Here is a 24,598-nt window from a genome sequence, read left to right as displayed (position 1 = left end):
TAATACCAAAGTTAATATGATGCTCTAGTGAGATAATTATTAAAACTGGCTCAGTCATATAAATTGTTATATAAAGACTAGTACCATTATTGGTATTTTGTAATCCCTTTTACGTATATATTCATTTTAACTGGGGACAAGGTCTTTTTACCCAAAGAATTAAATTCATGATGATAGAATTTTGGGTCACTGAGAAAGCTATTCTTGGGTGAAGAATGTTTCTGGTTTTGTTTTTCATGGCACTGGGGCTTGAACCCAAGGGTATTCTATCACTGTGCTATGTCCCCAGCCCTTTTTATTTTTTTGAGACAGCGTCTCACTAAGTTGTCCAGGCTGGCCTCGAGTTTGCTATCCTTCTGTTTCTGCTTCCCAAAACACTGATATTATAAGCGTGCACTACTGCACCCAGCCAGGCGAGGACTGTTCCTGATACACCTCACACTACAGGAAACTCCTAACTGCATCTGTTAGGAGGACTGAAGAAAGCACAGACAAGGGTTAACCAAATAACAGCCTTAGAGGAAACCAGCAGTTAGAAAAAAAATCATCACTACCGTAGTCATGTCATGTTTTACTGGCTTTAGATTTCTCGAAGGGCATACTTACATCACCAGAAGGTGGGACAAAATAGATGCCACTTGAGTCAAATCTGTAGTTTGAATTTTCAACTAACTCTGTACAGTAGAATTTGTTGAGAATGCTGCGCAGCGTGCGTCGGTCCCAGTCGTCCGTCACCCTGCCTCCATAATTGCACTCCCCAGTCATGTACCGCAGAGCATCATAAGGCAGTTCCTAAGATGGAGAGCTCAGGTCAGGGGCCAGTTAAGAGCAATCGGTAGCACATTATATGAAATTGCTTCTTGTTGCCTCCTATAATAGGTTAAACATCCTTACACAAAGTCTGCAATAGCACAATTTCCCTTTATAGACTCCCTTGCCAATTGGTACCCTGTCCCCCAGAAGCAATCTCCTTCTGTGTGATTTCATTTCCATTTGGTTACTGCTGAGATTAGAACTCCTCTACTCAATTGTGAACTCATTTACTATTTAACCAACATGACTTGGGTACCTGCTATGTGCCAGACACAAATGAGTTAGACCGTAATGCCACCCTTAGAGTCCTTACATGTTAGCCAGGCATGGTGGTGCAGGCCAATAATCTCAGTACTTGGGAGGCTGAGACAGGAGGATCACCCAGGTTCAAAGCCAGCCTCAGCTACTTAGTGAGGCTCTCAGCAAATTAGTGAGACCCTGTTTCCAAATAAAATATAAAATGGGTCTGGGACTATAGCCTGGAAGTAGAAGGTCCCTGAGTTCCATCCCCAGTACCACAAAACAAACAAACAAACAAACAAACAAACAAACAAACAAAACCTTGCATGGTGGAGGTGGAGGGACATGCAGAACAAATAGAGGATGCAGAGATGACCAGTACTGATTGTACTGGCTGCCTTCCTTGCTTCTTTATATTCACATGTGAGACTGGCAGTTGGAATCACACTGTATATTCAAGTTTGCACTTGTAAGCCAAACGTTATAAGATTTTCTATAGTATTTCATGAAAAAATTCTTTGAATAACTGGAAACTACTGTTTTTCTTTCAAAAAAAAAAGCTTCTGAAAAGCAAATTGTAAATGTTAGCAAATTGCTTTTCTGAAGGGCTGTAGCGATTTTAGTAAGGAGTTAAACATATCTGCTAATCTGATGGAGCAAAGATAATTTTATTTTAATGTGTCCTTTTAAATACTAGAGAGGTTGTAATTGTTTCATCTATTTGAAAACATTTGTGATGTACACTAACCTCTCACTTATTTTTTCTATTAAAGTTTTAAGTCTTTGTGATAAACTCTTGTAAACTTACATTTATCAAATTTGTGGAAATGCCTCTTTTCTGGTGTTCTTTTGTGTTGTTGAATATATTAGTATTGATTTTTCATGTTGCAATTTCTTTTATTTTGAGCATAAATATTTAACACACCATCAGCCATAGAGAAAATTCTGATTCTTATTGTTTCCAAGAAAACTAACTGAGCATTATCATTTAGCATAAAATAATAAAAAAATAATAATAATGGCAAAGAATATTATAATAATAATTAACATTATTATTATTTGTGGTATTGGGGATTGAACTCTGGGGCAGTCTGTTCCAGACTGAATAATCTGAGCTGTACCCCCATCCTATTTTATTTTTTTGTTTTAAAACAGAATCTCACTAACTTGTGCAGGGCCTAAGTTGCTAAAACTAGTCTCAAACCTATGAACCTCCTGGCTCAGCCTCCCAAGTACTAGGATTAAGGGGTTTGCTATCACACACAGCTTACAATTATTTTTAATTGTTAATTTTGTGTTTAATATTGAAATCTTAAAAAAAAATGCCTATTCAAGCTGGGTGTGGCGGCGCACGCTTGTAATCTCTGGACTTGGCAGGCTGAGACAGGAGGATCACACAGGTTTGAAGCCAGCCTCAGCTACTTAGTGAGGCTCTCAGCAACTTAGTGAGACCCTGTTTCAAAAAAAAGAAAAAAACAGAGTGGAGTATATACCGGAGGTAGAAAGCCTCTGGATTCTATCCCTAGTACCACCAACAAAAGAGAAAAAGAAAAAGTCTATTGACCATTTGTATTTTTATTTCATAAACTCTTCTATTCTTTTACATGTTTTTGTAATTCAAGTAATTATGTCTTATTATTAAAAGCTTCTCATAAAGATACTGAATCAGCCTGCCAAATAATTTTTGTTCCAGTTTCTTATTTGTCTCTTATCTGTATAATATTTATTGCTTATGATATTTTACTATAGCAATTTTTATTTCATTTTTTTGGTACACTATATAGTCTCACATCGTAATGTGGATCATATTGACAATGGCATACATTCACAGAGTACTTAGTGCCCTCCCCCTCCTGCTTCCCCTCCTCCTTCCCAACATGAGTGTCCACGTTAACTATGCTATACTCACTTATACACATATTCAAATGTAGCTACTCCATTAATCAACCTCAGTCTTTTTCTTCCCCTACCCTTCCTTTCTAGCTTTGCTAAGGTTTTTCCCCTCCATTTTCTGGGGTCCCACTGGTATCCCTAATACTCCCTGGTTTGGGCATATTAGAGAAAATATATGTCCCTTGTCTTTCTGTGCTTGGCTGATCTCACTTAACATAATATTCTCTAGGTCTTTCCATCTTCTTGCGAATGACACGATTTTGTTGTCCTTTATTGCTGAGTAGAATTCCATTGTGTGTATTTCCCATAATTTTGCAAAACATTAAAGAAAAAATAGAAGAAGACCTTGGATGACAGAAAGATTCCCCTTGCTCATGAATTGGCAGAATAAATATCATCAAAATGGCCAGGCTGCCAAAAGTGATCTACAGAGTCAATGAAATTTTTCTTCATAGACCTAGAAAAAATCAGTCATAAATTTTATATGGAGAAAGAAAAGACCCAGAATATCCAAAGCAATTCTCAGCAATAAGAACTATGCAGGAGGCATCACAATCCCTGATTTCAAATTATACTACAGAGCAATAATAGTTAAAACAGCATGGTATTGACACAACAACAAGCACACAGACCAATGGAACAGAATAGAAAATACAGAAACAAATCCACACACTTATAGTCAATTGATCTTTGACAAAGGGGCCAAACTCATATGTTGGAGAAAAGACAGCCTTTTCAACAAATGCTGCTGAGAGAAATGCTATCCATTTGTAGAGAGATGGAACTAAATCCTTACTTCTCACCATGCACAGGAATCAACTCGAGATGGATCAAAGACTTGGAAATTAGACCAGACACTGTGAAGCTATTAGAGGAGGGCATAGGCTCAACACTACAACATATAGGCATGGGCAGTAACTTTCTCAACAAGACCGCCAAAGCATAGGAAATGAAAACAGGAATTAACAAGTGGGATGGTATCAAACTAAAAAGTTTCTTCTCATCAAAGGAAACCATCAAGAACCTAAAGAGGAAGCCTACAGAATGGGAGAAGATTTTACCAGTCACCACTCAGACAGAGGACTAATATCCAGTATATACAAAGATCTCAAAAGACTCTGCACTAGCAAAACAAATAACCCAATCAAGAAATGGGCAACTGAACTGAATAGACACTTCACAAAAGAAGAGATACAAATGGCCAACAGATACATGAAAAGATGTTCAACATCATTAGCCATCAGGGAGATGCAAATCAAAACTACACTGAGATTCCATCTAACCCCAATCAGAGTGGCAAGAATAAAGAAATCAAACAATAATAAATGCTCACAAATATGTGGGGAAAGAGGAACTCTTTTACACTGTTGGTGAGAGTCCAAACTAGTTCAGCCTCTATGGAGATTAGTGTGGAGATTCCTTATAAAACTGGGAATGGATCCACCATATGATCTGGCTATACCAATCCTGGGTATCTTTCCAAAGGGGTTGAAATCAGAGAACTTCAGTAACATATGCATACCCATGTTCACAGCAGCACAATTTGTAATAGCCAAAAGATGGAACCAACCTAGGTCTCTATCAACAGATGAGTGGATTGCAAAATTATGGAAAATACTATAGCAATTTTTAATACATTTTACACTAATATATGACAAACTTGCACTTGAGGATTTTTCATCATATTTGAGTTTTACATGCCCTTCTTACAGTTAGTTATCTGTAAAAATGTAAAGTACCTTAAATTTCAGTAATCTCACTTAAAGAGTCTCTCCAATAGGAATACTACTATTAGGGAAGAACAGGTAGTAGTGATTTGAGAGGGGACATTTACTGAATGAGGGGCTGGAAATTATGAAGTTTTTATTTTGTTGACTGGAACATGAGGCAGAGAATTTAGGAGAATGTGTCAGTGAGCAACAGCACATATCTAGTGGCTCATGATTTGGCAGAATGTACTCTGCTTCCTAGCAAAAGTAGTTCCCAGTAATGCAGATGTATCATCCACTCTGTTAAGGCTGCCAGAACAAACTGAGGCCTGGGCACCCAAGTTTCTGGTTACTATGCTACAGTATTTTAGGATTATAGAGATGACAAACAAGTAAACCACAGGAAGACCACAAATATCTGGAATCACCTCCTACTACCCATAATAATCAATATTCTCAACAAAGGATGAACATGAACAAAGTTTGTCAGCCATAATATATGTATATAGAAATGTTACAAGTGGAGGGAATCTTTGCTCCTGAGTCTAAGGGAGAAGGAGTGGGGTGGAAATTAGGGAAGGGCCAAATGAGTGATATGTGCATGTATGCCTCTGCCATCTTGTACTCTATGACTACAATGAACCAATAAAAAATAAAAAAAAGAAGGGAAGAGAGAGGGAGGGAGGGAAGAAGGAAGGAAGGAAGGATGGGTAGCTGGGCACTGTGGTACTCATCTGTAATCTCAGTACTTGGGAAGCTGAGAGAGGAGGATCACAGATTTGAGACCAGCCTCAGCAATTTATCTGAAATCCTGTTTCAACATAAAAAATAAAATGGGCTGGAGGATATTCTACCTCTGGTATTCTACCTAGAGATAGAATATCCCTGGGTTAAATCTCCAGGAAGGAAGGTGAGGAAAGGAGGAGGGAAGGAAGGAAGGAAGGAAGGAAGGAAGGAAGGAAGGAAGGAAGGCAGGCAGGCTGGCTCGAGTGTACATAAGGCTTGAACACAGGAAAGGACACTCAGAATAGGAGAAACATATATGTGAGAGACCAGAGATGTGAAAAGACACATCGCACAGGGAACAGAGCAAGCTCACTATAGCAACAGTATAGGACATGGGAGTGGTAGGGTGGGGAGTGGAAAACGGCATGGTGGGAAGGGGTTAGAAATAACTGAGCATCAATGACACACTAGTTCCTAGCTTGAAGATTTAGGGGATGATGCTTCTACTACTTTGATTCAGGTAGAAAATGGAACATAGAGAAGAGTAACTCTCAGAAACAGAATTCCGTATGACAGTCATTTCTCATTCTGCTTCTTTTTGTTGGGTTTACATATATGAATTTCTGACACTATTCCTTGCCTGGATTATGAATGGTATCATAATTATCAAAACCAGAAAACTATTACTAAACAAGATTTCTCTTTCTCCCTTTACTATTTAATAGCTGTCATTTCAGTCTCCTTCCCTACATAGCTACTGTATCACTGCCATGTTCCTTATCCTACCACAGATGTTTTAATGTAACCTTTAGCATATTCTGCCTAGATTATCATAATGGGATTCTGTATTACTTTCCTATGGCTGTCTTTAGGTGACTTAAAACAAAAGAAATCCAAAATCAAGGTGTGGGCAGGACCACACTCCCTATAATCCTTCAAGAGGATCTTTCATTGCCTTCCTGGGTTTTAATAGCTCTAGGTATTCCTCATCTTGTGGCAAAAGAACTAAAATCTTTGCCTTCATCTTCACAGGACCACAAGACCATCTTCCCTCTATGCATGTGAACAAATCTCTCTCTTCTTATTTGACCCCAGTCATACTGAAGAGCATTTAAGTATGATGTTAGTGCTAAGGGTTTTTGAAGAAGTTCCCCTCTATTTCCAGTTTACTGGGAGTATTTTTTATCATGCACAAGTGTTGGATTTTCTCAAATGCTTTTCATACATATATTAATATGATCATGTGATTTTTGTCTTTAGTTATGTAATTGATTATATTAATTAACTTTTGAATGTCGAACCAGCCTTGCATTCCAGTATAGTTTTAATTGACTGTTCATTACAGACTATACTTTATTTTTTCCAGACTATATTTTAAATTAGAATATACTCTCTAGGCATTCAGAACAAATTGCTAAATAAAAGAGTTCCTTATTTTTTTGTATTGAAAGGTGTAATTATTTTAGTTCAAATACTTCCTCAGGCAGTATGCCACTGCATTTTTACCTCAGTTACTGGTATATTATTTTTGTGTGTGTGAATGTTACTAAAGAAACTCAAAGTTATGATTCATCTGAATGTTTTCCCCAATTTAGATAAAATTAAAGTCCTTTCCAGTTTGTTCTCTTTAATACATGATTTATGCAGTGAAGCACAAAAGCTCAGACAAAAGATCTTTTGTATGCTATGTGAGCTCTCAACATATATTTGCTGGGTTCCTCCTTTGCTTTGATAAAAATAGAATTTGATGCCTTTCAGTTTGCAAGCCTTTAAAAAATAATCATAATTCACTAAAAGTTTCAAAACTGAAGTTTTTGATTTTCTATTAATTGAACAATTTAAAGAATTTCAAAGCAGGTAGGTGGCACACCTATAGTCCCAGTACTTGGGAGGCTGAGACAGGAGGATCCTAGATTCGAGATCAGCCTTAGCAGTTTACTGAGACTCTTAGCAACCTAGCAAGACTGTTTATTTCCAAGTAAATTCGTTCAAAATTCTGACAAGATTTAGAAGACTTGCTTTAAAGAAAGCTCAGTATCATAAAGGCACTTGAGTTGATTTACCAAATATTTCTTCAAAGATGCAAACATGGATAACAAGTAGCAATAACAAAGTCTACCACCATGCTGTGTGTGTGTTGTGTGTGTGTGTGTGTGTGTGTGTGTGTGTGTGTGTGAGAGAGAGAGAGAGAGAGAGAGAGAGAGAGAGAGAGAGAGAATATGACAGAATTGCAGAGGATGAAATGTGGTTGATTAAATACTAGGCTCATTGGTCTCTTTCCAGAATCTATACTTCAGATTAACACTAGTGGCTTAAAAAGTTTGTTTTCTTGATAAATGGTCTAAACTCTCGAATAAAACTATAGTGACATATCTCTAACAATAAAGCCAGGCTCCAGAAAAAAAGAAAACTGGTCTATTTGTTTTTGTTTTTACACTTTGGAACCTGGTTGATTTATGGTCTTCTCAAGTCCTTTTCAAAATAAATATAATTACTTTTCAGATCTCCACAGGCATTTATGTGTCAAAATAAATGATAAAATATAGATTCCTAAGAGACAAACTGACATCCTAACTACCTACTAGAGCAGTTATAATATCCTGTTATAATAAAGTACTATTTAATAAGCTATTAGGAACTACCCTGCTATTTATTTTATAAGTGTAGAATTAATCAAAAGTCCCTGCTTACTCTACAAACACAAAGTGATAAAGAGTAAAATAGGTAATGTTCTTGCTGTGTTTTTTATGATACCTCATACTGGTTCAGGAACATGTGGAGTTGCTGTACACTGATTCTGAGATCTGTTTCATTGAACTCATAAGGAATATTCCACCCCAGGGGTCCAAATTTCCGTCTTTCTTGTACCAGAGCATGAAAGAAACAGAGACCATAAAGCAGTTTTTTGAATTCCTCCTGTAATGAGAAGAAATTGTGTCACATCAATATTTTCCTCTAACGTTGCATTATACTTCCCAGGTTTTGAAATGAAAGCAATTAAATTCCCTTGCTTGTAAACTGCATAGGAATATATTCATCCCCAAGTATAACTAAAACAGAATTGTGTTTCTATGGATCTTCAGGCAAAGCATGCCCATTTGTATTGTACTTAGCACACGGAGCAGAAATAGCAGGTTTTCAGGAAGCATGGTAAATCCATCTAATTCAATGTCACTGAAAGGGTTCTAGAGGTGCTAACTGAAGCATCACAAGAAAAGAATTATGAATTCCAATGTGTGGACCCAGACAACCACAGAGAAATTTCAAAGCGTTAATTTGAACCAGTCCTATAGTCTAAAACCCACAGAAGAGAACACCAAATGGTCAAAATGGAGCTTGAGGGAGGATTTGTGAAAAGACTTCCTTGGACACAGTCACTGCTGTTCTGGGAGCCCACTTTCCCCCACCACCAAGGAACAAGTTCAGGCTTGTTCCACTGAGTTGACACACATGCCCTGCAGCTTGGCTAGGGAAACTCCTGCCTGAAAAAAAGAGGAATCCATAGCCACAGGCTAGAGGACTGTAGTGGAGTGGGAGCTCTGCACACCGCGGCCCTGGATGGGGCCAACTGCTGGGAACCCCAAGGAGCAGACAGGAGCTTGGGCCACAGAAATGCTTTCTTTCTCTAGGGCTAATCAATGCAAAAACTGGTCATAGGACAGGTCTTAGACGCTTAGGATAAAGTTTAACTTAGTTTTAAATATAGGTACTTTTCTTTTAGTCCCCAAGCTTTTGTTTAAAGAAAGTACTTCCTTATTTTTAGTATGTTCTTTTGATGTGCACTTAAAGCATATTCAGACATCAAGAGTGTGAGCTTTTTAATGGCAATACTTACTAAGGTTCATAACCCCTCTTAAAAAGAGACTCTTCCATTTTTAATTATGGGAAAAACACTGTGAAACAATTTTAGGTCACAGACATTCACACAGAATTCTAATCACGAAAACAGTGGGTGTTTTCCCTGCTTGCCTGGCGGTGCTGAAAAAGACCCTTATGAGTCCCATCAATCAAGAAGGAAAATCATTTTGGCTCTCATTATAGTTATATGGAGGAAATATTTTTGTGTTTTAATTTAGAGATATGGCTCCAAATAGCAAAGGGCTCGGTTAATATCCTGAAACAAGATTCTCCAACCTTGCAGATTCGTACCAGGGAATGGCTTACAGCTGACTTTCTAAATAGAATGCTACATTATTAATGGCACCCCATAAGATCTCAGCTGAGTGGGAATGAGGCTGGTAGTAAAATTAAAATAAAATATTAATAAAATTGACTTCAGCACAGTCAATAATCAGCAATCAAAACCAACTGCACTGCAGTGCATGCGGCCTATTTAATTTGTAGTTTTACTCGGTGCGCACATCCCTGATCACCAGGGGCCACTTGAATCGCTTTACAGGGCCGAGGTAACAAGACTTAGCCATTACTAACTGGCTTTTTGCAGCTGCCAAAGAACTCGGGGTCAGAGATGGGATCCATGAGGTAAGATCGGATGATATTAGCTCGTAAACCTTTCGGTGCTTCATTGGTCATTTTCACTCCGTTCTGCAGTACTGATACTGGGAAATTTGGAGATGGATAACTTGTCAACCAAAGTCGGAAATCAGGATGTGTTGTTTCTGGGCTTAACTCCTGTAAAAACACACACAAAAACACACACACACACACAAAACAACAACAAAATCAGATACAAAAGGACATATAAAACCCAAAAAGGAATCTCCAGTTCCAATATGCAAGGGATGGGCTAGGAGGAGGAGGAGGAGGAGGAGGAGGAGGAGGAGGAGGAGGAGAGGGAGGAAGTATTTCTGCAAAATGGAGATGTAATTCTTGCAATTTTCAGCAAGAGTGTTAAAATGTTTTTCTGCCCTCTGAAGCAACATGTTTCATTGAGGAGGCCCAGAGTGATTTCATTCTTTTTGATAAAATTCATTCATATAATACAACTTACAGAGGTGCTATATAGTTCAGAGTTGGCCAATATAAAGATGAATATATTCCCTAGATTCTCATATCTTTACTCGCTGTTGCTGAAATATTTATAGAAATAACTCTCTGCCCAGAGCTAGATTAAGACTAATCCTTTCTTAATGTAGCCAGGTTGTAAGAGTAAGTAATACACCTAGATAAGTCAGTATTAAACTAAGCAAAGATTATTTTGTAAGTATTTTAAAAGCTAAGAAGAACTGGCATAAAAACTTATCACTAGCTGGGTATGGTGGTGCATGCTTGTAATCCCAGTACTTGGGAAACTGACTTACTGAGACAGAAGGACCGTGGTTGATGGACCAGCCTCAGCTACTTAGTGAGGCCCTCTGCAATTTAGTAAGACCCTGTTTCAAAATAAAGAATAAAAAATAGGGCTGGGGATATAGCTGGAAGGTAGAATAGCCCTGGATTAAATCCTGGGTACCACACACAAAAAGAAACAAACAACTTATTACTATTAGTTGCATTTGTTTAAGGGGTTCAGTCTAAACCATGGAAGGTACCAGGATTCTCAGCACCATTACATAGAGCCTGGGCATAGTGATCATAGCCCTTCCCCTCTCCTCCAGTCTCACTCTGCGTCTACCTTTCCTGATTGTTCATGCCAGTGGGAACTGCATTTGTTGCAAACTGCAAATCTTTATTAGCTAAAAAAGAAAAAAAATTGAATACTCATATGAGGGAGTGATCAAGGAGGGATGAAAGGCATGCGGAGGAGTCTGTGTTCTTTAATAATAATGTGTGGGTGAAAGCACCATTGGTTTTCCAACCACTGTACTGTGCCTAGTGCCTTAAGCAACATGATTAATGGGACTTTGAGCCAAGTTCACTACCCTTTAAAGACAGCTTTTTTTTTTTATATGACTCTGTGATGGGTATATATGTTGCAGTTCAACAGAACATGAGAATGGCCTAGAGACAGAAACCGCAGGAGAAATCTGTGTTTATTAAAACAGAGTACCAGGACTTCTGTTTACTCAGTTGAACCACATGGAGTTTTCTCCCTGGAATTTCTGCACCAAACTAAGAAAGTACCAAGACTCACTTGGAGAAAGATGGAAATAATATTCTTTTTTTTTCTTTTTCATTTTGGTTTCGGATGGATCTTCTCTGGCAGAGAAGCTGGCCAAGAGGGTGAGAAGTGAGTTTAAGAAGAGTTACAATCTGAGGCCTTTTGATGGGGAGTGGCCACATGAGTTTCACGGTGAACAATTTCTTTCGTTGCTTTTGGTCTATTGCCATAGGGATTGAATTGGGTTTTGTCTCCACTGTAGCTTACTCTCTTCTTTGAGCCTGTTTCTCTGGATTAAGTATATTCCTCTCTCACTGGATAAGCCTTCGTCTCTACTGAAGGGAATTTGCCAAGGCCCAGCTGTGTGGCCTCTTTTGCTCTTCAAGAGAGAGTTCTCAGAGTAAGCGCCTCTCCCCTGGAAGCCACCCATGCCACTAACCTGCCACCCTCCAAACTAGAAGGCAGGCAGGGTTACTTGGATGGCATGTCCATTGCTAATTAGATTAAGGGAATATGATCTAGCACATATAAAGCTGCATATTTACCTCACAAACTTTCTCGAGGGTTGGCATCCAAGAGGTGGCAAGGTGACAGTTCTGAAGGACCACCCACGTTCCTTCCTTGATGGCTTTTTCTAACATCTTCATGGCAATGGGCCCTTGGCCTTGACCAAGAGATAAAGAGCTAAGTTTTGAGCCCCCATAGCCCTGTGTACAAGAGGAATAAAATGTTATTTAACATCACATTTTTAAGAAGAACCAATGTTGTTATTATAATAAATTAACATGAACTCTATTAGAATTTAATTATGTAGCATTCCTCCAAGGTTCAAATGTACACAACCCTAAAACACTCCAATAAGCACTTAGATTAAAAGCAAATCAATTCATATGAGAAACAATTATGGTAATAAGTGGAAATTTTGATAAGGTCTTTGGTTGTTGAAATAAGATAGAAAAAAATTAAGAAGACGTTTAACATAAAGAAGAGATGAAAAGGACCAGCTGTCTTATAGTGACTCCGAAAAGCCAAAACGGAAAAGAAAACTGAATAGATGGAACTTGCTTTGTTTCCTTCAGATCTTGCATAGGTATGTATATTTTAACTCGGCTACTGCATAACATTGAGAGACTAAAAATATAACCATTAATTTTCACTTAAAGGTTTCCTTAGAGAATTTTGTGGAAATGTTTTCCTGGGATCTAGTACTAGTCTATCTGATTCATCTGTGGTTCTGGATCTCCTCTCCAGGGCAGTGATCAGCAGACCGCCTGCTTGGAAGAGGGCTTCAGTGGCAGTAGCAGTGAAAAAATAGGGTCTTGGGCCCTGTATAAATGCTGTGGCCTATTGTCACTACATATTATTGTTTCTGGAAGAAGTGGAGATAGCAGGTGAAACAATACCAGGGGCTGAACATAACACAGGGGCTGGAGAATAACCACATGGTCTGATGTGAAGGAGCCCAAAGAGTCATGAAGGTCATGCTGGCCTGGAGCCGTGAGTCCCATAGGAGACTGATATTCTCAGCCACCTCCACCACCTCTGTCCTAGTCCTGGTAAACCCCCCCCCCCCTCACTTCTGGACTTTCAATAGCCCTCTAACTGGTGGCCTCCTCCCATTTTGTACCACTCAGATAAATGCTCCACACTCCAGTGAGGATGGCTTCATGAATCACAGATTGGATTATGCCACTTTGTTACTGAAAACCCTACCATGTATTCTTCCCGTTTCATACAATGGCGTTAATGTAGCCTACAAAGACCCTCCAGGATCTGGTTCCTTGGATCTGATTTCTCATCTCCTCTAATTATGGCAGCCACATTCTAAGACTTCTTTAACAAGAGTAAGACAATACATCCTCTAAGATAGAGATCCCCCCCCAAAAAAAAACCTTACTGGCTTAGCACCCTCTTTTCAGAAAACAACAACTACTACTGCTACTACTGCTGCTATTCTTCCCGTCCCTGGGGACTTCCATATCCCTTTATTTTTATTCACTACCTCCAGCTGCACCCAAGGCTAGTTTCACTTTGCTGCATCAGCCCAGAGCCCCCCCCACCCCGAGGGGCAATGTCACCCACATTGGGTATCTATGCTCTAAGATATTATGCTCATATAAAAATGGGTTAAATTGCCCTGGTAGAAAAGCTTTTAATCTATAAGCTATGTGGCATTTGAGAAGCTACTCAACCGCCATGTGTTAGTAGCCCTGTCTGTAAAATAGGGACACAACCATTGACCTCATACAATTATGTAAAAATTAAAAGAGAAAATGTGTATAACAAGGTCTACCAACATTAACAGTATATATTATCCATTAGATGAAAGTGGTGATGTTGATTTTAGAAATCTCAGCAGTATTATCACAAAGTTATTCTGATTATACCAACAGGGAGCAAAACCAACTCAGATATGCCCAACCATCTGTTCATTATTATTTTCTTGTTTTAGTCTGTATGGCATAAGAACACTTTTAGTGAATTTACTTGAATAACTTTTAAAGTCTAGAAGTGCAGGTAACAGAACATATTCTAATCTGTTAGAATAACTATAATGTATAATTGTTCTAGAAAGTCAAAGAAAGACTCCCTTTAGAGACAGGAGGAAGAGGATCACAGAAGGCTCATCCTGGGGTCACTGATTGGACTTAAACTTGTTAAGTGAAACCAGGCTTGTACTGGTGCAAATGATGTCACAGGGTTTCTTGCCCACCCCCAGTAATAAAATTATAAATCTAAATTCTGGTTTTATGATTTGGATCAGGAGTTATCTTTAATGTTCTGAGATTTAAATATCAGTTTCTTTGGACTCTCTCAACCTCTCAAATCCCAAGCCTTCCAAGAGCTGATCGACAATGTTTTCTTTTCTCTCACCCACTAAGATTTCAATTATAAACAAATATTGCTTTTTTAAAAAAACAGTAATAATATCAGAAAACTCCATCTGTTGTAAGGTACCTGGTCATCAGCAAATTTTAGAAGAGCAGCCATAGGATCCGCTCCAGGAGAGAGCACAAAAATCAGTGGTGCACAGCAGTTACTGTCTCCAAAGGCCTTGGCTAAATCAAAGGGGGGTGGCTCGATGAATATACGCCCCAGTTTGTTGGTTATAAATTCTTGCAACATTGGAATAACCTAGGAAGGAATAAGCATGTATTTGAAAAAAAATGGTCAAAATATCTTCAACCCTTAAAAAGTTTAGATTCTGAGCCAGGCATGGTGGCACACGCTTGTAATCCCAGTACTTGGAGGCTGAGACGGGAGTATCTCAGTTCATGGCCAGCCTCAGTTGCTTAGTGAGGCCCTCTGCAATTTAGTGAGATCCTGTTTCAAAATAAAGAATTTTAAAAAATAGGGCTGGGGTGTAGCTCAGAAGTAGAATGCCCCTGGGTTCCATCCTGGTACCACACATACAAAAAAAAAAAAAAAAAGAAAATTAGATTCTGAGGTGATTTAGGACAAAGGACTCTAGCTACATTAGCTTAGGTATTCTTTGCTTACCAAGGTTCTGGGGATGGAACCCGGGGCCTTCCACGTGCTGGGATTCTAGGTATATGCCATCAAGCTCAGCAAGATTAGGTACTCTTTAATGGTAGAGAGTCAAAAGTATTATTTGGACATAAATGCTTTTTTTTTAAGTAGAAAAACCTCATGATTTAAATAATAAATGGTGAGTATTAACCAGCATTAAATTCAAAGGCATGCCAGGCGTGGTGTTGCATGCCTGCAATCCTAATACTTGGGAGCAGAGACAGGAGATTGCAGGTTTGAGGTCAGTATGCACAATAACTTAGTGAGATCTTGTTTTAATTTTTTTGTGTGTGTGGTACTGGGGGTGGAACCCAGAGGCTTTTCTACCTCTGGGCTATACTCCCAAACCTATTTTATACTTTATTTGGAAACAGGGTCTCATTAAGTTGCTGAGAGCCTCACTAAGTAACTGAGGCTGGCTTCGAACCTGTGTGATCCTCCTGTCTCAGCCTCCCAAATGCTGAAATTACAAGCGTGCACCACCGTGCACCCAGCTTCAAGTATGTATGTATGTATATATATGTACATGTGTGTGTATATAGTGTGGTACTTGGGCGGGGGAAACCCAAGGGCTTTTCTGCCTCTTGGCTATACTCCCAGACCTATTTTATACTTTATTTGGAAACAGGGTCTCACTAAGTTGCTGAAAGCCTCACTAAGTAGCCGAGGCTGGCTTTGAACCTGTGCGATCCTCCTGTCTCAGCCTTCCAAGTGCTGGGATTACAAGCGTGCGCCAGCACGCCCAGCTTGAGATCTTGTTTTAAAATAAAATAGGGTTGGAAATGTAGCTTAGTGGTAGAATAGCCCTGGATGCAGTCCCAATTACCCCCCCCCCACCCCCCCCCCCACACACACACTAGTTCAAAGTAATTTTTCTTCCTTTTCGTGACTATTCAAGACATGATGGGTAAAGAGGAAATGAAACCTTAACTCTTAAGTTTTAAAATAATGGTTCTGTCCCGTAAGCCCCACAAATCAAAAGTAGAAAGTTTTGTGTAAGTTATAGTTTTTCACACGATTCAGAAAGCATTGATATGGACTGGGATGTAACTCAGTGACAGAATGCTTTTCAGGCATGTTCAAGGGCCCTGGCCCACACTAAGCAAAGGAAAAGAAAAACGAACCAATATAAGTGGTGAAAGAAAAGAAGGAGGAGGAGGAGGAAAGGGAGGAGGAGAAAAGAAAGGAGGATGAAGAGGAGGAAATAGAGAAAGGAGAAAGAAGAAGAGGAAGAGAGATTAGAGTTTTATGAAAGAGAAATAAGCTATGTAACCAAGAATCAGGAAACGCTATGTTGCACAGAATTTCTCATAGTATGCCTGAGAATTTTTGGGGGGTCTGAGAAAGTGCAGAAATTGGTGGCTTGGGATCTCTGGTAACCGGTCCCTTCCAGCACAGATGTGGAAGAGGGACTGTGTCAACAGCACAGTTGATGTGCAGCCTCCGGTACAGTGTTCCTTTGTTCTAATGGTCTACACCTGGCATCTCTGGGTGATGGTGCCGGCTAATCATGACCAGGCATCACAGAAACCAGTGATAAAGGTAGGTTTACCGAGCCCCTGCCGTGTATCTAGTTTAATAAAAGATGTAAACATTTCTTGCTCCGATGATATAAGCTCTCCATTTTAACATGCTTTGTTCCTACTTGTCCCTTCTTCATTTTGCCGTTTCCCTCATTAAGGATTTCAGTAACTCTTCAAAAGTGTTCAACATCGATCCGCTTTGTCATCACAAAAGTAGTCGGGTTTGGGGAAAGAAAGCCATACCAAAAGAGGGAAGCAGTGATGTGAAGAAGGAAAAGGAGAAGAGAAAATTTAGAGACATTGGTATATTCTTTTTTTCTGAAATTATTTCCTCTTGTGTCTTGTCTCTAGATTTATTTAAGATTTTCACTTTGAGGCTTTTTTAAAAAAAATTGGTGAAAACAGAGATATCAATGAATCTTTCTCCAGGAAAATAAAATACTTAAATTTTATGCTAAGCAAATTAAAAACATTTCTTAGATTTCTGCCATGAGTCAAAACATTTGTTTAATTTCAGCAAAGTATGGAAATGGGATCCAGTGAACAATGTCCCCTGCTTGACTATAAGAACTATTGATGTACCCTGAAAAGTCAAGTTGAGAAAGGCCCTGCACTGGCTGTTATAGTACTTGATCCTTTAAAAGTGTTTTCAGGGCCAGGCGTGGTGGTGCATGCTTGTAATCCCCACACTTGGGAGGCTGAGACAGGAGGATCGCAAAGGTTTGAAGCCAGCCTCAGCTACTTAGTGAGGCTCTCAGCAACTTAGTGAGACCCTGTTTCCAAATAAAATATAAAATAGGGCTTGGAGTATAGCCCGGAGGTAGAAAAGCCCCTGGGTTCCATTCCCAGTACCACCGAAAAGAAAAAAAAAGTATTTTCAGGGTTTTCTTGCTTTGCAAAGAATTAAATTTCCTCCTTTGAATACAAGACAACCCAGCTGAATTAACGAAAAGTATATGGCTTTTGCCATTTAAGTTCTGACTTTTTGTTGGAGGTATTATAATCTTTGACTCAAAATATAATACATTTTGAAATAATTATGTAAAACTTTTATTTGAGTAGTATCTATGGACAATTATTACCTTAACTTTCCCCCAACATACCTACTATTTATATTATTCAGAACAGATTGATATCTCTGTGGATATGGGTCAACATACATAGGTGAATTCCTTTTATATAAACTAAAATACAAATAAGTATGTCAATGAATACTGATATTTGTTGAAATGACAGTTCTGTTGGTTATAAAATTTATTATTTAAAGAAGTAAAAAGTAAATCATTGATATTTCCTTTGTTGTCAACAATGACAAATGTCTTAAAAACAGTACTTGACTTGTTTAATAAAGGCTATTCCTCTCTCTTATCTTTCTCTCTCTTGCTCACTCTACTCATCTATCTATCGATATCAATCATTTGAGGATTTCAGAAAATCTAATATTTCAATGTGGTGTTAGGGCCATTGACTAATGTGACCAAAGAGGCAAGAATAAAAAATGAGACTGTGGCATGTAAAGGGAGTGGATTGTGAGGTATGATAACCATAAATAACAAAGAAAAGTCACAGAATAAGTTAAACAAAAATACAGCCTGGTTAGTAACCAATTTAGAATGGTTTCTACAAACATACAAACAGTCTTTAAAAGAGCTACATTAGAAGGAAATGAGATTATTTCCCACCCCCCATGGTGACTCATGGAAATGCATTTGGCCAGACTGTGCAGAGAGGAGGGGCAGGGGTGGTGGAGCTGCTCCCAACGCCCGGTTTACCTTATCTGGCCTCAAGCAACGAATGATAAGCATCCTTTGAAACTCATTTGCTTTTTCTTCCCATTCTTCAGGGAAGGTCTCATGGTGTGGTTCCTAAAAGTACAGTGCATATAATATTATAATGTTAGTGATTATATCTAAAATGACAGTATTTCCATGTATATACCAACTTTTAGAGAAGACATAATAATAACCAAGTGAAATCAAGAAGGCTTGTGTAGAATTGTTTTATTAAACCCAGGGTGATGTTATAGAATAAATAATAAGAAGAAAATTTAAAACATCCTGGAACATATAAGTGAACTAAGCAAGTTAATGTCAACATGTATACTTTTGAAATTTGGGGGTAAGCAAATCAGAAACCCCCATGCTTTAGCACAGCAAATAAAATAATAATTTTAAATTAGAAAAAAGTATGCACAAATCTTTTTCATCACTAACAAGGAGAAATCCAAAAAAGACCCATTCCAAACACGTGAAGTCATGTGTAGACACACTCTGTCGTGTATATTGGGCAGCCAAATAAAGTACAGGTAAGCCAAATAAAGAATATGCTCCCCATCTATCTAACTCTTTCTCTTCTCATACAACTTTCCCCAAAGAACTTACATATTATATCCAAGGAAAGCAGAAATTCGAAAGAGTTAGGACAAAGAAATAAAAAAAGTTAACTAGAAATTTAAAAAATATTAGCCTGTGCTAAAGGAAAATGAAAAAAAAAAAACTGCTCATTTCCCAGAGGAAAAATTATGTTATGTTATTGTCCATTGCAATAGTCTCCAGACACTGAGACCAAGTCTTGGGGAAAAGTTTTTTTTAACTACTAGTTTTTCCTTTTCCTTGAATGACAAAAATATTAGCTTTTGTCCTGAATCTAGAAAATCTAAACAATGGTTGTTAAAAAAAAATCTTTTTTGAGATAGGGTCTTGCTATGCTGTCCAAGGTGGTCTCAAGTAACCCCCCATCTCAGCCTCCTGAGTCACTGTGTCAAGAGTTGGACAAAACTCTGTTTAGCATCTCTGATAAAGTTTTAACTCACTTGATATTATGATTGCCAATATTTAAATTGATAACAAATAAAAATTTGGATTAGAATCCAGGCATGGTGCTGCAAGCTTGGAATCTCAGTACAAGTTCCAGGCCAGCCTGGGGAACTTGGTGAGACTCTCGGGTACTTTATTTATTTATTTATTTATTTAATTTATTGGTGGTCCTGGGGTTCCTGGAAGCCCTTCTACCTCCGGGCTACACTCCCAGACCTATTTTTACATTTTTATTTGGAAACACGGTCTCCTAAGCCAGCGCGCGCGGCTGGCTTCGAACCTGCGCGATCCTCCTGTCTCCGCCTCCCAAGCGCGGGGATTACAAGCGTGTGCCACCACGCCCGGCTCTCAGGTACTTTAAAAGATAAAAAGGCTAGGGGTGTAGTTCAGAGATAGGGTGTCCTTGGGTCCAACCCTAGAACCCAAACAAAAACTTGGCATAGGAGTGGAGATCATATAAAGCAAAACTTAAATCTTAACATCTGGCCAGTTGTTTAAAGCTTATTAAAGTAATGCTTTTATGCAAGGATATAGATAAGCCATTTAACACTATCGTCTTCATTTAAAGGTTTTTGAAACAAGCGAAAGAGTTAAAACATACCAAACTATCATATACTTTTTTCCAACCATCCTTTAAGCGCATAAACTCCCTGCGAATGGTTTTGAAAGAATACAAGTCATCCAGTCGACATATCTCGTCCCAGGACTTTTGAGGGAGCCACGTACAAGGGTTGGCATGAGGATTATCCAGTCCAATACCCCCAGTGAGCAGGAATCTCCACTCATTTTTATTGATCTTTAGAAAGCAAAGCAGCATAAAGAGTAAAAAATGAATTCATTATAAACTAGTTTACAACCATTTTAAAAGAGGTTCTGGATAAGGTTTCTATGAAATTCTATAGCTGATATGGCTCAGTATTTAATCTAAGAAACCAAGTGTTCAGTATAAACAGTTTTCAAATAGTTTCATTTTAAATAGGTACTTTGATAAATTTTCTTCAAATTACTAATTTAAACCTGAAATTCTGAGTACCTTTTAATACATCTTTTTTTAAAATGACTACTAGGAATCCTGTCTAATTCTAGAAATTATAGAAAAATAGAAAGCCCTCAATCTGCAATTTTACAATTATTTTTATAAAATAAAATATAGTTACTACGAAACTTTAGCAAGAAGTGAAAATAAAGTCTTCACTGTTTCAAAACCCAACCAATATGTATTGCCATATGAAATTAATAAATATTAAATACTTAAGTGCATAAAATAGTGACTTTATACTTCTCTTCCATTCTTAGAGTGCTCCCTGCATTTCAAATGAATAGATTTGAGAAATAGCAACCATTTGTGTAAACTATTGGTAAGACCAAATGGTTAGATTTGACTAACTGGTACAAAATCTTAAAAATATTACCATCCCATTTTTGGCTATTATGCAGTGAACACACACACACACACACACACACACACACACACACACACACACACACCCCACAAAAAACCCACATGTATATAATTTAATGTAGTTGTCTGAGACTAACAAACAGGTTTATTTTTAAATATTTTAAAATAAAACTTAACAAACGTTTACGTAATAACATCATGAACTCTGTGTGTATTTCATTTTTGTGAAACTATTTTGTCATGCCTTGCTTTAATTAAAAATTAGTTTCACTATTTATTTGTAATTTTATGTATATATTCCCAAACAAACTGTAAGTGAATAAATCACCATTGATGTTGTGGTGCTTTTCTTTTTACAAACTAAACAGTACTGACCACGCGATCATGGATGAGTAGATTCACAGTTAGACAAAAGGAAAAGAGTAGCTTGTCCTTTTCAAAGAGTGACCGGCAGACATTAACATACAGTGAGTAAGTAAAGTGGTCCTTGAGAATCTGAAGCCTGAGGGGTCAACAGAAAAGTGGATAAGTAAAAATATGTTATACTTAAGAGAAAATGCTCTTAAGAAAACCCATAATAAACCGTTTAGATCTGGATTCTTCTAATAAAATTTCTGGTCAATTACCCCCAAACAAGTGAAGACCTTTAGTAACTGCATAGATTTGAGAGCTGCACAATGTAGAAATACATGGGTAGAACTTTATTTTACTGTTGACTGATTTTTAAAAATTTCCTTTTAGAAAAGTCATGGCATATCAATCCATTAAATTAAAAGATTTGTAGACTATTTTTAACTGCAAATTATTCTGAGTATATAATTTGACCTATTGATAGCACAAATACTTCTAAATAATTTATATTATATATTAAATGAAAATAAAGCTAATAACTTATACTTAATAAATTAACAGAAGTTTTAATACTTAATATTCTGCTCATGAATCCATAAATGTTATCGAGATCACAACTTGGTTATACATTTTTATTAGCCACAGAGGCAAAACATGGACATATGAATAATTATCTTTTCAACTTACAACTTATGGCTAACTGGTAATCTGTATAATAATAATTCTTAACATCTATATGATCTTTATGTATTTATGTATTTTAACTTGTCATAGAAAATAATTATTCAAATCAAATTAAAATATTTTATTACATATATATATACATATATATTACAATAGAAAAAACACTTGGCTGAAACATTTGCAGAGAGCTAATGACTGCCATGAATTAACAGCCCAAATTTTCTAAGCAGGTCAATTTATCTGAAAGAAAATCAACCTAGTTTCATTATGATTAAGCAAAATTATATTGGTGTTTCTTCACGTATTTAGGGGGAAAAAATCTACCAGTAGCAGGGTGTGGTGGTATACACCTGTAGTATCAGTACTTGAGAGGCGGTGGTATACACCTGTAGTCTCAGTACTTGAGAGGCTGAGACAGGAGGATGTAAGGTTCAAGGACAGCCTCAGCAAGTAGTGAGACTGTAACCAACCTAGTGAGATCCTGTTTCAAAAATAAAAATTAAAAAATCAGGCTAGAGATGTAGATCAGAGATGAAATGCCCCTGAGTTCCAAACTCAATACTTAAAAAAAGAAAGAAAATCGACCAGTGTTGAGCCTTCTTCCCAGCCTAAAACTGAGCAAGGCTGGTTTTAGCAGGAATGCTGCACCGCAGACACTCCCTGGAACGGGTGGGTGCGGGGCATCTCCTTCTGGGGAATAGTATTAGGCATGGGGATTTGGGGATTTTTTGGAATTGGCCTTGTTACCAAATACATACCTGAAACTTATGTTATTAATGGCTTCAAATTATTTAAAATAATTCCAGGTTTACTCCCTGAAACTGTAACATTTATGTATGGCTTGCACCTAAATTTCCAAATGACTGATCTAACAAGAATTCTATAAAGACTCAGACAATAACAAGCAGAACAAGCCTTAAAGGCAACTGACCCTCCTCAGATTTTTTCCAAGCAAATATTAACAATAAACCTAAAACAGAGCCAAGACAAGTTGTTCCTACCGTTATGAGTTCTAAAAGGCCAGCATGTTTAATCAGAGGTAGGCTATGGTGGATTGGCTACTGACCCCCCAGTAACCCTACCCCCTTTGGTTGTACAATGGCTGCGTGGACAGCCGCAGAATAGATGGGTACCCAGGCACAGCCTTGGGACATGGAAAAGTATGAAACGTTCCTCTCCTTAGTAGTGCCTATTGATTAAAAAACAATGATGTATATGAATCAGAGCGTATAATGTTTAGTATAGGACATTAGTTTGATATTATGTTAGTAGTTAATAATAAACTTCTGATCTTTTCCATGGTTGCTTGTAAGAGGAAATGTTCCCTTAAAAAAGAAACTGTCGCCGGGCGTGGTGGCGCACGCTTGTAATCCCCGCGCTTGGGAGGCGGAGACAGGAGGATCGCGCAGGTTCGAAGCCAGCCAGCCACAGGCGTAAGAGACCCTGTTTCAAAAATATAAAAAAATAGGTCTGGGAGTGTAGCCCGGAGGAAAAAGGGCTTCCAGGAACCCCAGTACCACAAAAAAAAAAAAAAAAAAAAAAAGAAAGAAAGAAAAGAAAAAAGAAACTGTTCATCTGTCATCTTTCCTTGATATATTAGTTCTTTGTATACTTACTGATGGATTAATTCTAGAAAAAATTGTAAGAAGTAGAATGTAATCAAAAAGGAAAGTATAAAATGCTTGCCAAAACCGAAAGTAGAGAGAGCAAAAATTTAAAGTAAACAGAGCAGCTTCACTCTCCATTGCGTCTGTGGCTGTTTCTCCGCCGAACTTCGAACTTCGTCGACTCCTCACTCCACCACTCACAGACCCCCGACTCTTGCTAGGGCCGGACCCCGGCATACCAGCGAGACCAGAGCTTAGCTATTTTCCGACACATAGTCTACACAGCCACTCATCCTAGTTGTTGTTTTTTTCCCTTATCTGTCTACTTCCTTATCTATTTTATCACCTGCAAGCCTTCCCATTAAGAGAATGCCAACAAATCGGTACATCTATTTTATTTTTAGTTTAGAACTCAGAAGAAGGGTTGCTGAAATATAGTTGAATTTTTAGAATATGTAAAATTATGGGGCTATTCCTCTTTCCATTGGTATGCTAATAGGTCTTTTCATGCATTGCATTTAATTTGTCTCACCTGAAAAAGTATAGTTAGTACAAGGTGACTCCAATTTGACCTTTCTAGAATAAAATTAAAGTTTCTGTGTTCTAAGACAAATTTCCTCTTGTATATGGGAAGATTTACAATAAACAGGGAAACTATAAGGGTCAATCATATTAGAATTACAAGTTTGTACTCAGTGGAAAAAACATTAGAATGATCACTCAGTGTTGGTAAGCGACATCATTTACGTTCTTCAGATGGAGCTGTGTAATTGAGTAACTTTCCAGGAAGGAAATTTTATTTTCTGAAAGAAATAAATACTTTTGTCATAATTTTGGGATTTTAGCCTAAGGAAATAATGACGTGGACATTTAGATCTATTATAGCATTTTTATAATACAAAAAGGTAGAGACTTTAAGTCTTATGAAAAGAAAATTATGGTATCCTCGTAAGATGCATATTATACAGGTACTAAAATATTATATATATATATATATATATATATATATATATATATATATATATTTGGTGGTGGTACTGGGGTTCCTGGAAGCCCTTCTACCTCTGGGCTACACTCCCAGACCTATTTTATACTTTTTTAATTTTTGGAAACAGGGTCTCTTAAACCAGCGTGGCTGGCTTCGAACCTGCGCGATCCTCCTGTCTCTGCCTCCCAAGCGCAGGGATTACAAGAGTGCGCCACCACGCCCGGCTAAAACCAGAAAATTATCTTGATAGTAGTAGAAGAAAAATAAAAAAACCTGTATGTATGTTTGTACTTACATGTAGATACATTTTTTTT

At 37.8% G+C, this 24,598-nt stretch overlaps 1 protein-coding gene across 1 annotated transcript in view; it reads right to left on the bottom strand.

Annotated features, from left to right (window-relative positions):
- Positions 1-24,598, bottom strand: part of DNAH7 (dynein axonemal heavy chain 7) — a gene marked incomplete at both ends in the record, with an annotated part of 253,563 nt that overhangs the window by 34,333 nt on the left and 194,632 nt on the right. The window contains 8 exons of the mRNA XM_080689358.1: positions 607-792; positions 8,136-8,297; positions 9,813-10,013; positions 11,928-12,089; positions 14,341-14,517; positions 18,209-18,301; positions 19,854-20,048; positions 21,030-21,156. Of these exons, the coding sequence (XP_080545484.1) occupies positions 607-792; positions 8,136-8,297; positions 9,813-10,013; positions 11,928-12,089; positions 14,341-14,517; positions 18,209-18,301; positions 19,854-20,048; positions 21,030-21,156 (1,303 nt within the window). The remainder of the gene's footprint in view (positions 1-606; positions 793-8,135; positions 8,298-9,812; positions 10,014-11,927; positions 12,090-14,340; positions 14,518-18,208; positions 18,302-19,853; positions 20,049-21,029; positions 21,157-24,598) is intronic.

This window comes from Muscardinus avellanarius (assembly GCF_963383645.1).
Source record: "Muscardinus avellanarius genome assembly, chromosome: 2".
Lineage (NCBI taxonomy): Eukaryota > Metazoa > Chordata > Mammalia > Rodentia > Gliridae > Muscardinus > Muscardinus avellanarius.
This window is presented reverse-complemented; position numbering and strand designations above follow the sequence as displayed.